This window comes from Etheostoma cragini, chromosome 16 (assembly GCF_013103735.1).
Source record: "Etheostoma cragini isolate CJK2018 chromosome 16, CSU_Ecrag_1.0, whole genome shotgun sequence".
Classification (NCBI taxonomy): domain Eukaryota; kingdom Metazoa; phylum Chordata; class Actinopteri; order Perciformes; family Percidae; genus Etheostoma; species Etheostoma cragini.
In genome coordinates, this window is record NC_048422.1 from 5087660 (window position 1) to 5103023 (window position 15364).

A 15364-nucleotide genomic window follows, 5' to 3' on the forward strand; every position below is an offset into this window, starting at 1 on the left:
CTGTTGGTAATACACTAAGACGTCATGGTTTGAAATCATGCATGGCACGGAAGGTTCCCCTGCTTAAACCAGCACATGCCAAGGACCGTCTTAAGTTTGCCAATGACCATTTGGATGATCCAGAGGAGTCATGGGAGAAAGTCACCATCCCAAGAACCCCATCCCTACTGTGAAGCATGGGTGTGGTAGCATCATGCTTTGGGGGTGCTTTGGGGGCGACAGCCCAGAAACCTGACTGATCTAGAGAAGATCTGTGTGGAGGAGTGGGCCAAAATCCCTTCTGCAGTGTGTGCAACTCTGGTGAAAAACTACAGGAAACATTTGACCTCTGGAACTGCAAACAAAGGCTACTGTACCAAATATTAACATTGATTTTCTCAGGTGTTCAAATACTTATATGCAGCTGTATCATACAAATAAAAATGCCACGCAATGTATGTTTTTTTTTTTTTTAACCATCCCAAGAACACCATCCCTACTGTGAAGCATTTGGGTTGTTGCATCATGCTTTGGGGGTGTTTTTCTGCACATGGGACTGTATTAAGGAGAGGATGACCGGGGCCATGTATTGCGAGATACATCACATTGTGATTTCTGGATTTTTTTTTTTTGATTATGTCTCTAAGGGTGGACATGCACCTACGATGACAATTTCAGACCCCTCCATGATTTCTAAGTGGGAGAACTTGCAAAATAGCAGCTAGTTCAAATACTTATTTTCCTCACTGTAGGTATTGGTGTCAAACATTTCTGAACAATACCCATCCCTACGTACTTTACCAGTAAGATACAGACTTAATTGCATGAAGTGTGTGTGCGTGTGTGTGTGTGTGTGCGTGTGTGTGTGTGTGTGTGTGTGTGTGTGTGTGTGCATTTGTGTGTGTGTGCGTGCGTGTGCATTTGTGTGCGTGTACTGTTTAGAACAGCCCAGCCAAAGTGGCCCCGGCCCTTCCAACAGACTGGCTGATCTACGATGAGATGAGCCGAGGCCATAGGATGGCCAGTGTTCGCTGCTGCTCCTTGACGACTCCCATCACTGTGGCCATATTTGGAGGGTGTGCCAAACTACCCAGCTCAGCCCTGCAGGAACCTGCTGTGCAGAGAACTACTGGTAACTAATACCAAGCTAGCAACATGGGCTAAGTACAGTGACGTCGGTCACTCTTGTCCACAGCAAGATATTTTGACTGTTATCAGAATCAGAATACTTTATTGATCCCCGAAGGGAAACTCTGTTGCAATTACACAAATGGTAGAAATATAAATTAAGAAATATAAGGAGTGTGGATATTTACATAGTTATATTATGGAATATTATGATACAGTATTTACATAATTAACATTATAAGGTGTTGCAATGGTGAAAAGTAATACATATAATAATAATAATAATAATAATGATGATAATAATAATAATAGTACAAGCCAGTGTTATGGCACAAAAACAGATGATAATGTCCAGTTTTAAACTAACCTGACCGTGTGTGTCAGATAGTTAGACGGAGGAATTATAAAGTTTGTTGGCCACAGGCAGGAATGACTTCCTGTTGCGCTCTGTGGTGCATTTTGGGAGAATGAGTCTATCACTGAAAGTGCTCCTGTGATTGAGCAGCAAGCCACGGAGTGGGTGCAAGACATTGTCCAAGATGGCATGTAGTTTGGACAGCGTCCTCCTCTCTGACACACCCGACAAAGTCCAGATCCACCCCACAACGTTACTGGCTTTGCGGATCAGTTTGTTGAGTCTGTTGGCGTCCGCTACCCTCAGCCTGCTGCCCCAGCATGCAACTGCAAAGAGGATAGCACTGGCCACCACAGACTCATAAAACATCCTCAGCATTGTCCTGCAGATGTTGAAGGACCTCAACCTCCTCAGAAAGTAGAGACAGCTTTGGCCCTTCCTGTAGAGGGCTCGAGTGTTCTTGGCCCGGTCCAGTTTATTGTCCAAGTGCACTCCCAGGCATTTGTAGTCCTCCACAATGTCCACACTGACCCCCTGGATGGAAACAGGGCTCACTGGTGCCTTGGCTCTCCTTAGATCCACCACCACCTCCTTAGTCTTTGTCACGTTGAGCTGTAGATGGTCCTGTTCACTCCATGTGACAATGTCCCTCACTATAGCTCTGTACTCAGCCTCGTCACCCTTGCTGATACATCCAACCACAGCAGAGTCATCAGAAAACTTCTGAAGATGGCAAGACTCTGTGTGGTAGTTGAAGTCTATGGTGTAGATGGTGAAGAGGAAGGGAGAGAGGACAGTCCCCCTGCGGGGCCCCAGTGTTGCTGACCACACTGTCTGAAACACAGTGTTGCAGGCGCACATACTGTGGTCTGCCAATCAGGTAGTCAACAATCCAGGACACAAGGGGGGATCCACCTGAATCGCTGTCAGCTTCTCACCCAGCAGGGCCGGCAGGATGGTGTTGAAAGCACTGGAGAAGTCAAAAAACATGACCCTCACCGTGCTTACCGGCTTGTCAAGGTGTGCGTAGATGCGGTTGAGCAGGAAGATGATGGCGTCCTCAACTCCCAACCGGGGCTGGTAGGCAAACTGGAGGGGGTCCAGGAGAGGTCTGACCATGGGCCGCAGCTGTTCCACAACCAGTCTCTCCAGGGTCTTCATAATGAGGGTGGTCAGTGCCACGGGTCTGTAGTCCTTGGACCAGTGGCATTATCCAGATTACAAAGAAAAAAGTCAATTGCTGCACACACTTATCACCTCTGCTATGATTTATTTAAAAGAGCAAGATGGTAACCACCTTCATGGTATCCGTGATCTCTGATTGGGGCATCAGGCTTTGTTGTGCCAGCTAAGTCAGAGAAAGCCTGGCTCTGTCCAACTTTCTTTCTGCTACACCCCTCAGCTTTGTTGTGCTTGTTTTTAACTGTAGGTCTATTTCTGTGTAAGTAGATTGAGAGCGACAACAAAACAGAGTCAAAATCAGCACTTTGGAACTTGAAATGTGCTATCCAAATATTATTATGATTATTAAATTCCTTGTAGGTGTACATAATACTTGGCCAATAAATCTTATTCTGATTGTGATAAGCTTTCCCAGGGAGGCTGTGCAAACTTTGAAATGATGGTTAACCAAATTATCCCAACACTATCCAGATGCTTGAGCGTTCTGAGAGATGGGTCTCGCTTCTCTTGAGCTTTCCAAACATGGGGTCCTTTCACCATCCGGCATGATTGGTTTCCTAGGAACTCTATGAGGCCAATCCAAAGCTGACATTGCCTTCCCACATTTCTCAAGTCTTGAGTATTGTTCAAAACCCTTTTTACAACGCACTTCAAATGATGATATTGTTTTCCAAAAATATATAGACATTTTTTCCATTGTGTTTTACAAAGCCCTCTTTCCTGTGATGAATGTTTTATGAGAGAAGTGGATTTTGAAGCCTGTCTGTATAGATTCAGTCTTTGTCCCCATGTTCTTTCCTTCAGACAGTCTGGTTGACGTCAGTGACAGTGAGACGGAGGATCTAGCTGAGATGAAGATTGATGACTGGCTCCTCTTCCAAGTGGATAGAGAGGTGAGGGAACATTGCTTTTGACATTGGCCTTACAACCTTTAAAGTCTTAATTAGTAATTGTAATGTTTTTTTTTATTTCTTTCTCTCATAAGACAACAATTATGCCCCCAGCCTTTTGAAGGCTTAAAATTTGCTCGTGCTCATAGATTTGCTACACTCAAATCAATGGTATTGTAATGAGTGGCTGGTCACATTTTGGAACAGCCACAGTGGCAGGTGGACAAAAGACATGCATAAGATCTTTTTTTCTGTCCTGGACTGGGTCTTGACTCGGACTCGAACCTCTCTGGACATGGTCCTGACTCGGACTCGAACCTCTTTGGACTGGGTCTTGACTTGGACTCGACTAGTCCTGGTCTTGGACTTGTCTTGGACTCAACAAAGGTGGTCTTGACCACAGCCCTACCCAAAATGGTCTCTATCGTTTGTGCAAATCGCAAATGCACCCTCTGTCATTGTAGCATAGGCTAGCCGACTCTGCAGCTGGGTCTGGCACAATACCTATAGTGTGTGATAGCAGAAACAATCATTTTTGCGGCACAAATGAATTAGCAGTGTTTTTAATAATTGTTTGATGACATGGGGGCCAGCTTCACACAGGTAAGGGGCTTAGGTTTTCTGATATATAAACCTGACCACAGGGACATTTCAGCCTGTAAACAACCTGTGTGCTGCTGCAGTTAATAAAGATTTCACAGTAAGGTTCAAACGTAGGTCTGTTTATACTATTAAAGGCTTTAAATCTATCAGTAGGCTCCAGTCCCTCTTCTTTCTTGGAGGTGTTCTGTTCACAAGCCAAAAAGCTCCTTTTTCACCTGCATTCTGCTGAAAGATGTGTGGAGAACACTTTTTCTTCTATGCAAGGGCCTACATTTTAAATGGATGTTTGCCAATAGGTTTAAAACATCACATAGCCTATTTATTTTGACAGAGACTAGGACTCTAGGTTAATGAGATTCTGACTGAGTAGCAAGATATGAATAAGCTGATTCTGGTTTCTAACTTAGCCCCTGGTGTTTCTGTTAAAACTCGGACAGAGACAACTAATCTCTGTTGATGCTTTTTAACAATCAAGCAACACGAACATGGTTATTATGGGTAGCTTTGCTATGGCACTGTGTGCGTGTGCGCTTGTGTGTAGGAATCCAATAGTTTGGACACACCTTCTCATTCAATGCGTTTTCTTTATTTTCAGATCATCACTGAAGGCATTAAAACTATATATGAACACATATGGAACTATGTACTTAACAAAAAACTGTGAAATAACTGAAAACATGTCTTATATTCTAGTTTCTTTGAAATAGCCACCCTTAGTACCAATATTTGTGTTGAAATGAAAGGAGTTAAAGTAAAAAGTCGCCACAGAAATAAATAGTAAAGTTAAAAAATATCTCAAAAATCTAATTGAGTACAGTAGAAAGTATTTGTACTATACATCTCTGTATGAGTGTATTATTCAACTTTTGTTTTTGTTAAAGAAGGAAAAGAAAATCTCAATTCTATCAAATTACAATAAATGAACATCACATTAAATAAATCGAATTAGCACCCATGTATTGAAAGAATTGTGTACTGGGTGTTTCCAAAAGCAAGGTAGAAATACATTGGTTGTCTTAAACTCTACACTATTTAACTTAACTTAAGGTCATCCAAATCAATTTAAATGTGTCAAAAGTTACAAGACTTACTTATAGTTCCCTCTTAACAGATGTTTTTGCCCTTTTGTTCTCTTGCGATAATTCTTCGGTTGCTCTTGTTTGTTTCCATCCTGCCGCCCTGATATTTTGTACTTAACCTTTTCCATGTACATGCCGTTTTATCTCATGTTGTGCATTATGTTGTCAGGCTGCAGGACTGGTGTTTGAACTGAGGCAGAAGTGGCAGAATTTGTTCATCAAGAGGATCCGTTGTCCTTCAAAGCCCTGGTCTCAACAAGACGAGGCCATTATCTGGACTCTGGTGTCTGTATGTTTCATTCTTTTTACTTTCTCTAAGTTTCTCTTACAACAACACCATAAATAGAGCAACACCAGAGGGCTGTCCAACCAAGCGACATTAGTGTGTTAGCAAGTCTGAAACCAGAGTTTTTTCTGTCCAAAGGTGGCTAAAAAACTCCTTCACTTATCAACTCCATGTAAAAAGCATTACTATATAGCCAATAGTCAATCTATGACATATGATCTCAGCTGAGGAAGTACGTTACAAATGCAAACGTGTTAAACCGTAACGTTACATTTATTCCACTAAACAAAGCTGTGCAGTTACAGTAGCTCTTACTGCATGCTTTGCGTTGCAGGTTTTTTGCCACAAGAACCTTTAATCAGGAACGTGGAAAATCCGAGCGAGAACACGTTATATTTCTTCTTCTTTTAAATGATTATGTTGCTCTCACTGAATTACTAATGCTTTTATTTGTAGTGTTTTCTGGATTAATTGTGGTCTTCAGTGTTAGCTAATCGCAATAGATCAAATCTCGATTTGAAAAAGATTAATCGTTCAGCCCTACTTTGCACATTTCTGTGATTTATGACATTTTGCATTTGTTTGGCTGGACTTCTATCTGTCTTTAACCCTCTGAACCCTAAGGCCATTTTTACAGTTCATTGTCCGTCTGGATTTATTTTATAAAAAAGCTTGTAAAACATCAACTTACAGTCTACAATCAAGATATGAACATCATTTCTTTCAGGACAAACTGAGTTATTAGAATATTTGGGTTGCAGTGAGGTCACTTGAATGTTAAAAATGGTTGTAGGACCTTAAAGACAAATAAATAAAACGGAACATGAATCTCACAGATATGTATTGATTTCACAGAAAGAACAGTAAAACCTATAAAACACTTCATATGTCTTGGGAGTCAACCTGTGGAGAAATAAATATTAAAACGTATACAGTTGACAGTATGCACGTAAAACTGATGTCCCTCAGGTGCTTGCAGCAGAGGAGCAGGGAGCCGGCCTGCAGCAGCCCACGGGGATTGGCCAGCGGCCCCGGCCCATGACATCAGAGGACGGGCCTCAGGCTTCTGGGAAGAATTCCAGGCACAGCCCCCAAACCCCGACCAATACTACCAATGACAGGTACCAAGTAGTCTAAAAAAAAAGTTACATTGCGGTGTAATGTGTGGTGCTTAAAGGTATTTATATTTAATTGTCCGGTCTGACAGTGCTGCAAGGATCCATGTCATATGATTAAAAAGACATAATCTCGTCTTTACTTATTAAGCTTCTGGTTGTACCAGTTTTTTCCCTATAATTGTGGCCAACGAGAACCCCCACCAGACCAGAAAAATATTTTTTAATGCCAAACAATAACCCAAAATATCCATACAGGGTACCCACAGGGTCTTTAAAGCATTGAAAAAGTCTTAAATTTTGATAATTTGAAAATCTAATTAAAGCCTTACATTTGGAATACAATGTCTTTTGGGTGTTTTGCCTTACCTAGGATTAAGTTTATACCGTAACAAAATTAACTGTTGCTAATGTAAGCTCATTAAAAACTGACCGGAGCAGGGGAGCGGAATGTGTCTGTGTGTGTTGGAGCCTGGCTGGTTGCTTGGCGCCTTCAGACAAAACTCAAGCCAACAGGCTAATAGGCTGATTAGCTAGCGAAAACAGCGAGCAGTAACGTCTGCAAAGATTGGATCTGTGAGCGCATTCATCTTCTCGGTGTGCATCTTATAACACACAGAGTGAGCAGCCGCCGGACTGTAACTACACTGTGAGCTGACTGTTTATAGAGAGAGATTTCAGTATTAAACACTGCTGCATTTTATTCATGCACGACGGTCAGTGGTGATTTACAGAGGTGAAAGACTTACTCAGATCATGTAACTGAAAAGTAGTTTGTAACTTTTACCGCAATACAAGTCCCGCATTCAACATCTTCTTTCAGTAATAGTACCAAAGTATTATCAAAATATGCTTATTATGCAGTGTAATATATCTTATTTTATTGGATTATATTTTAATGCAATAAATTGTATAAAATATAACTGATCAATTAAATAAAATGTTTTATTGCATTCAAGTAGCCTACTTGTACTTAATTATTTTCTAGGGTTTGAAATGTAAACAGATTTGACATTTTCCCCACATACTTCTCTCGGAATGGTAACAAAGTTGGCATTGATTTTAATTTGAATTGTTATTTAAAAAGGGCTTAAAAAGACTGGGGGTAACCTGTCCATTGTTTTACTCCTATATTTATTCAGCAGTGTCTCACTGCTGTGATTCCATAAACAATCAACGGTCTGTTTATGTCTGTAGCTGCAGGGCAGTCAAGGGTGTTATCTAAACTGCTGAATAGGTTGAAAGGTTTTTGGTAGCCTGACGGTTACAAACCAGGGTTTTTCCTGGCTCAGAATGGGCCTTTGGCGGGGTGACGACGTGCGGCAGTAATGATCGGCTCACGTATAGTTAAGGCAATGAGTTTAATATTTAAATAAATCACCGGGAGAGTAGGTATGAGGGGTAAAATAGATACAACAAAGTGAGATGATCAAAATTTTAGATGAAACATATGTTGACAAAGTTTCCTTCATTTGAAATTGGGAATAAATAATACAATTTCAATATATCACAGAATATTGTAATATGTTTAAAATTGCAATTATATCATGTCGTGACATAAGTATCGTTTTGGGAGGCCTCTGGTGATTCCCCCCCTACGGGGGAGTCTGGGACAGGCTGGGATATAAAACTGAGATTAGCTCTAATACAGGAAAATTCCTTCAAACATACTTATGAGTGAAAGACACGCCAACGTGCTGACGGGTTCAGTGTTTTTAGGAGAATACTTGCTTAAACAGATCAGAGATGTGGCTTTGACCTTTATTGTTCGTTGCGTTAACTTTGCTGGAATTGATGTGATGTAGCGTTTTGTGAAGGGTTGGATATTCTTAAAAAAAATACCGATACCATGAATTCTCTTACAGATCTGAACGATATTTTTTCCATACCAATTCTATAATTTCTATAACTTTATTTTAACAAAAAGAAATGTTCACTTGGGAGTCAATCCTCAAAATACAGCAACACACATAAGCCCATCTCTCTGTGTAACGTAGAGTTTTTTCCTGCATGACTTGTAATGTTAGACAGCCATTCACAGTCATTATTAGATCTTGATAGAAACATGCTGCATGCTGATTGGCTCAATAACGCTGATGAGATCTACTTAATTACTTAGGTTTTGAAATTTTGTGTTCAATGAAAAAGGCATTCTTCGATACTTGATACTAAGGAGACAATTCGGTCGGTGCATAAAAACTATTAAAGTTTGGTACACAGCCCTAGGTTTATGTGGATTAAGCACTGTGCCGGGCCCAATTTTAAAAAAGATTAAAAAAAATACAGCTTTTTGAATGCTGCATTGCTTATAAGAACAAAAAAAATACTTTAGTATAAAACAGAAGAAATCAGAAATAAAGAAATTGTCTCTTATGTTCCCCCAATTTTCAACTGCACGTGTGCGCTGCGTTCTGGTTTTGTTTCGTCCTCCACCACACCGAGAGGGTCTCAGAAGCAGAGAGTCTTGCCTGCCCAACCGCAGATTATATTGTCTCTACACTGATTTTTTTTTTCGTGTGTGTGTGTGTGTTTTTGTTTAAGTTTCATATCTTATGTTTGAATTTTCATACATTTTATTTATCAGAACTTTAATATATTTAGATCTTCTGTTCTGTTAAAACAAATTAGTATCATATTAATTTAGTGAGAACTCAAATCGGCCCGCCAATATATATCGGCCGGGCTCTAGTCTCTACAAGTACTTTACAGAAGAATCACGGGTTTATTAAGCTAGTATCTATCTTGAAGCACTCCTGTAGTTAAACTCTATGCCTTCTCTTTTCTTCCGTGGTCCTTATAAAAAAGATCTATGATGACCTCCAAGATGAGTCTCTTGTCGTCCGTGTTGTTGGGTTCTAGAGGAAACGTATACAATATTGGGGGGGGGGTGGCTTATGATAAATTGATTGGATACTCTCTGGATACTATTTAACTTCCTGCCCGGTTGCGTGAATATGGGCCATACGCCGCGTGTCTGTAGCGGAGCGTTGACTTGAATGGCTGCAATTGGAACGCAGCACAGATGGGCCCGGTGGAAAATAGGGTGAGGCTTGTTCCACATGAAGGCGTGGTTCACTCTGCAGTTGAGGTAAATACAGGCCCGGGTTTGTGTGAGAGTGTAGGATAATCGTTCATGTTATATTTTCATGGCTCACTTCACACTCATACTGCTGCTCCATTTTTACCACTTCCTCTCAGGTCTTGTAGGATGCCAGCAACCTCAAGCCTGCTACAGATGAAAGCCCACAGCAGAGAAGAGGTCTCACTACCCATAAATCAGCTATCTGATGAACTGCACTCCTCCAGTAATTCTTCCTGCTCTGCAACGTTGGACAGTCCCTCTGACAGCCCCTGTCCTTCCTCCTCAGGAAAGGTAATCACCGTCTGCCAGCATTTTTTCTCTTTTCTTTTGTGAACCTTTAATAACCTGACCAACCAGATGGTTTGTTACACAGAACGTCTCTGAGGCAGTCTCTAGAAACTTTTGGGAAATGGCCGGCACTTTAAAAAACAACAACCTGGCAGGTGATTGGATGAACTGTCTGTCACGTCCGCCATCGTTGTTCTGAACCAACAATCATGGCCTTCACACACACCTAAACCACGCCCTTAGCTGACAAAAGCACCTCACCGGCTACTGATTGGTTCGGTTTAGGGCTGAAACGATTCCTCAAATAATTTAATACACAAAAAATCCTCGAAGCAAAATTCTTTGCCTCAAAGCTACGTTAAATCAATGTGACTAACGGTGTACGGCTCACTGTGTTTCAGCACTGAGAATTATTACTAGCGATTATTACTACAACAAGCTGACGCTTCTGTGGACACAGGGCTGACGGCGCAGATCACAAATGAAGGAAGACAGTGAAAATTGTGAGGGCTCTGAGAAAAGAGACTGGCGAGAGAAGAACGGAAAGTTTGGGATCATTTTTAGCTGCAAACATGCTGCTACATCACCAAAACATCCAGCGTACTCCTCCACGACACACGGTAACATCATTGTTTGCAGCTCTCGTCTACTGCGCTGTTAACACAACTACAGCATGCAACTCTGCAAACAGTGATGTTTTATAAACAATGTCAAACGAAAGCGGTTGCCACGGTGCCTCTGCAAAATAGTCTTCAGAAAACTCTGATTGTACAGATAGTCTAGCTAGCTGTCTGGATTTACCCTGCAGAAATCTAAAGAGGAGTTAACCATAGTCCTCAGAAATCCACCGGAGATTAAAACGCCAACACAAAGAAAGAGGAAGGAGACGGACATCTGGCAGAAAATTAGGGACTTCAGGCAGGACTTCCGGCGGCAACAGAACCATCCCATAAATGATACATTGTTGATATAGACTACCGCTTTATTAACCACTTTATCAACTGTCCTGTTGTAATTTCTATATTAAAGCAGCAGAAGACATAGGGGACAAGAGCTTGTCATGATGCCGCTGTAAATCCTCAGTAGAGCTCATTGGAACAGGAGGTACCGGTCACAATGAGAGCCTTTGGTGTTCGGATCGACAAGTTTCATTTTAACAGTCACTATCTCATCAACACATATTTAATGCTGCTGTTTTCCTGCCCTTGTACCCATTAGATCTCAAAGCCAATGTCTCCTGAGCTGGTCTTTTCATCAGTGCGGTACTTCATCATGAAGAGCAGCAGTGTCAGGAACATAGAGATATCTCAGCAGAAAGGGATCTGGTCCACCACACCCATCAACGAGACCAAACTCTCCAAGGCCTTCCTGGAGAATAACCTCATCATCCTCATCTTCTCTGTTCAGGGCTCCGGACACTTCCAGGTAACTCTCTGACAGAATGGAAAAACAAATTTTGCATGTAGGTTAGTTTTTTTTTATTATCATAGTTTAGTCTAGAGATTTTCCAATACCGCTTTGTCTTTGCCAATACAGATTACTTAATAGATACCTGAACTTACCTATTGGTCCATTCCGAGTATCGATAAGATACCAGTGTGTTTAAAATACATATAGGTATTAGTTTTAAACAGCTCTGCACTTCTAACCCTGAATGTGATATGTGAAATGATTGCCATCAATGGTGTATGGCCTGACTCAGGTTTCAGAGAATGAATGTCTTTCTTTTATTTTTTAGTTTGTCGTCAGTCATAATGAAAAAAGAAGATAATCGACTTTAAAGGAGATTTTCTTCAATGCTTAATTACGTCGTATTGGATCGGTGCAGAGACTCGCATACTCGCCGATACCTAGGATTGGGTTCTGTCCACATTTTTACCGGTACCTGATATTTGGGCCCGATGGCCAACTACTACTAGTACTACTACTACTAACCCTCTGTAATTAATAATTCATTTCAGTTGTAAAAAAAAAAATAGGTTTAGGGTTACCTATTTATTTACATTTTACACAACGCACAAAATAAAACCCCACCCTACCTCCCCCCTCCCAAACTTGTCCCTACAACCTATTAGATCAAATAATTTTGTTCTTACACTGCGCTGTACGTTTCATTCTTGCAATTTGTATCTTATTCTGTTTTAGCCTCTATCTCTTTTGTGACTGACTTTCATGACTTTTTTTAAATTTAATCTAATGAACTGTTTTATAAGCGTTTTGAATTGCCTTGATGCTGAAATGTGCCACATAAATAAAGTTGCCTTGCCCTACATCCTCCATCCTACCAGTCAGTCACCAGGGGATAGAGAACTCTGCTGTGCCTGTCTGTCTCAGAGGAAGGGTAACCACACGTTGACTGTTTTTGCCTCTCCATTATATCATATCATAATTTTTTTGCGGTTCGGTACCCATACCCTACCGATACCAGCATTTTAGGCAGCATCTGAGGCATTTCCGATACTGGTATTGGGACCGGAAACTCCATTTCAGACCATACATGGGCCGGAATCTTCATCCCACTGTAAAAAATAAAAAGCACTGTAAATAAGGATATTTAAACATAAAAACAAAAGTAGTATATTTTGTCTTTTCACAGGGCTATGCTCGCATGACATCAATCATCAGTCGGGAGAGTTGCCAGGACTGGGGCTTCATGGGACTAGGAGGGGTTTTCAGTGTAGAGTGGATTCACAAGGACAGTGTTCCTTTCCAGTGCACTCAACACATCGTCAACCCTTGGAACGACAACAAGAAGGTCCAGATCAGCAGGGACGGACAGGTGAGTCAGCCACTTAGGTAGTATGGAAAAGGGGGTTTGGAGCTTCTTCCTATTCCTAATGGAGTTTAATGTGCAAAGCAAGGCTGGAGATTGCTGTGAGAGACATAATCTAAAAATAGAAATCCAAAAATCAAAATGTATGATTTTTTAAAAACTATTTATTTGTATGATAGAGCTGCAAATAAGTAGTTGAACACCTGAGAAAATCAATGTTAATATTTGATACAGTAGCCTTGTTTGCAATTACAGAGGTCAAACGTTTCCTGTAGTTCTTCACCAGGTTTGCACAGGATTTTGGCCCACTCATCCACACAGATCTTCAGTAGATCAGTCAGGTTTCTGGGCTGTCGCTGAGAAACACAGAGTTTGAGCTCCCTCTAGAGATTCTCTATTGGGTTTAGGTCTGGAGACTGGATAGGCCACGCCCGAACCTTGATATGCTACTTACAGAGCCACTCCTTGGTTATCCTGGCTGTGTGATTTGGGTCATTGTCATGTAGGAAGACCCAGCCTCGACCCATCTTCAATGCTCTAACTGAGGGAAGGAAGTTGTTCCCCAAAATCTCGCAATACATGGCCCAGGTCATCCTCTCCTTAATACAGTGCAGTCGCCCTGTCCCATGTGCAGAAAAACACCCCCAGAGCATGATGCTAACACCCCCATGCTTCACAGTAGGGATAGTGTTCTTGGGATGGTACTCATCATTCTTCTTCCTCCAAACACGGTTAGTGGAATTATGACCAAAAAGTTCTATTTTGGTCTCATCTGACCACATGACTTTCTCCCATGACCCCTTTGGATCATCCAAATGGTCATTGGCAAACTTAAGACGGGCCTTGACATGTGCTGGTTTAAGCAGGGGAACCTTCCGTGCCATGCATGATTTCAAACCATGACGTCTTAGTGTATTACCAACAGTAACCTTGGAAACGGTGGTCCCAGCTCTTTTCAGGTCATTAACCCGCTCCTCCTATGTAGTTCTGGGCTGATTTCTCACCTTTCTTAGGATCAGTGAGACCCCAAGAGGTGAGATCTTGCATGGAGCCCCAGTCCGAGGAAGATTGACAGTCATGTTTAGCTTCTTCCATTTTCTAATGATTGCTCCAACAGTGGACCTTTTTCACCAAGTTGCTTGGCAATGTCCCCGTAGCCGTTTCCAGCCTTGTGACGGTGTACAATTTTGTCTCTCTCTTTATGCAGCTAACAACTTCAAACAGGTGCATCTAATTTAGGATAATAAATGGAGTGGAGGTGGACATTTTGAAGGCAGACTAACAGGTCTTTCAGGGTCAGAATTGTAGCTGATAGACAGGTGTTCAAATACTTATTTGCAGCTGTATCATACAAATAAATGGTTAAAAAAGCATACGTTGTTATTTCTGGATTTTTTTTTTTATTATAGATAATGTCTCTCACACTGGCCATGCACCTACGAAGACAATTTCAGACCCCTCCATGATTTCTAAGTGGTAGAACTTGCAAAATAGCAGGGTGTTGAAATACTTATTTTCCTCACTGTAGCTGCGAATAATCGTAGACCAGATCTTGTAGTCAGAAACCAAGGGTTTTGTATTTTGTAGAGCTTATAGTACCATGCAAGGCGAGGTGTTAAACCACAAAAATTAGCTTATGTTCCATTTTCCCTCTCATGCAAACCATCTCTTTTGGTTAGAGTTGTCACGATACCCAAATCGCTCACTGTGTTCTCCGAAAAAAGCTGCGTTGTATTTATCACATGACTAGCGCCCACCCTCACTTCATGCCCGGTGGTCCGCCAGCAAAAATTCCACTGGGTGACAGGCACTGTCAGGCATGTAGGGAGGATGGGCGCCATTCATCCACATGCACTGTACTGGGGTAACACAGATTCAGGCAACACTTTTTAACAGTCGACTTCATCGCTTGCAGTTGCATGTAATACAATATCCAATATCAAAGGACAGCAGGTTGACTGAAATATTTGAGAAGCTGTACAATGTGTGGCCTATATCCAGAGATGGCAAAAGTACTCACTTTCCATACTTAAGTAGAAGTACAGATACTTGTGTTAAAAAATACTCTGGTAAAAGTGGAATTACTGATTAAACTTCTTTACTCAAGTAAAAGTAACAAAGTACAGGCTTGAAAATTTACTTAAAGTATAAAAGTAAAAGTAGCCGTGCGAAAGCTACCTGAAGCACACAAATGTTACTAGAGAGACGCTGAGGAACTTCAGTGGACATGGAGGACACGGTCTTTATATGGCAATGGCTACATTTTAAATGGATGTCTGCCAATAGGCCTAAATATATGATTATTATGACAGAGACTGGGACTCCAGGTTAATAAGATTCTGACTTATTAGCAAGATATGAATTCAGTTGTGATTCTGTGAGAATTCACAGATCCAGTTTTTATATTTAATCTTTCCCCCTAACATAAAAATGAATCTACATTAATGTGTGTGCTCAAATACGGCTTCTGGGAATAAATAAAGAATTAAAATATGAATGACTAAACAGACATTAATGAAGAAGTTACCCAGCACATTGGCCAGGAGTCCTTCTTGATGCCTTCTGTCTCAAACATCTCTCTCAGATAAGGCTGAGGATGATGGG

General features: G+C 41.3%; 1 protein-coding gene across 5 annotated transcripts in view; it reads left to right on the top strand.

The window, feature by feature from the left end:
• The window catches only part of LOC117958841 (3'-5' RNA helicase YTHDC2), a 70587-nt gene that overhangs the window by 51256 nt on the left and 3967 nt on the right, over positions 1–15364 (top strand). For 4 of the 5 annotated variants that reach the window (XM_034895503.1, XM_034895502.1, XM_034895504.1 and 1 more), the window contains 7 exons: positions 922–1111; positions 3449–3537; positions 5386–5505; positions 6472–6623; positions 9816–9990; positions 11206–11412; positions 12584–12766. In XM_034895503.1, the coding sequence (XP_034751394.1) occupies positions 922–1111; positions 3449–3537; positions 5386–5505; positions 6472–6623; positions 9816–9990; positions 11206–11412; positions 12584–12766 (1116 nt within the window). Of the gene's footprint in view, positions 1–921; positions 1112–3448; positions 3538–5385; positions 5506–6471; positions 6624–9815; positions 9991–11202; positions 11413–12583; positions 12767–15364 lie in introns of those variants that run through there. The other variant, XR_004659804.1, reaches the window with a different exon arrangement.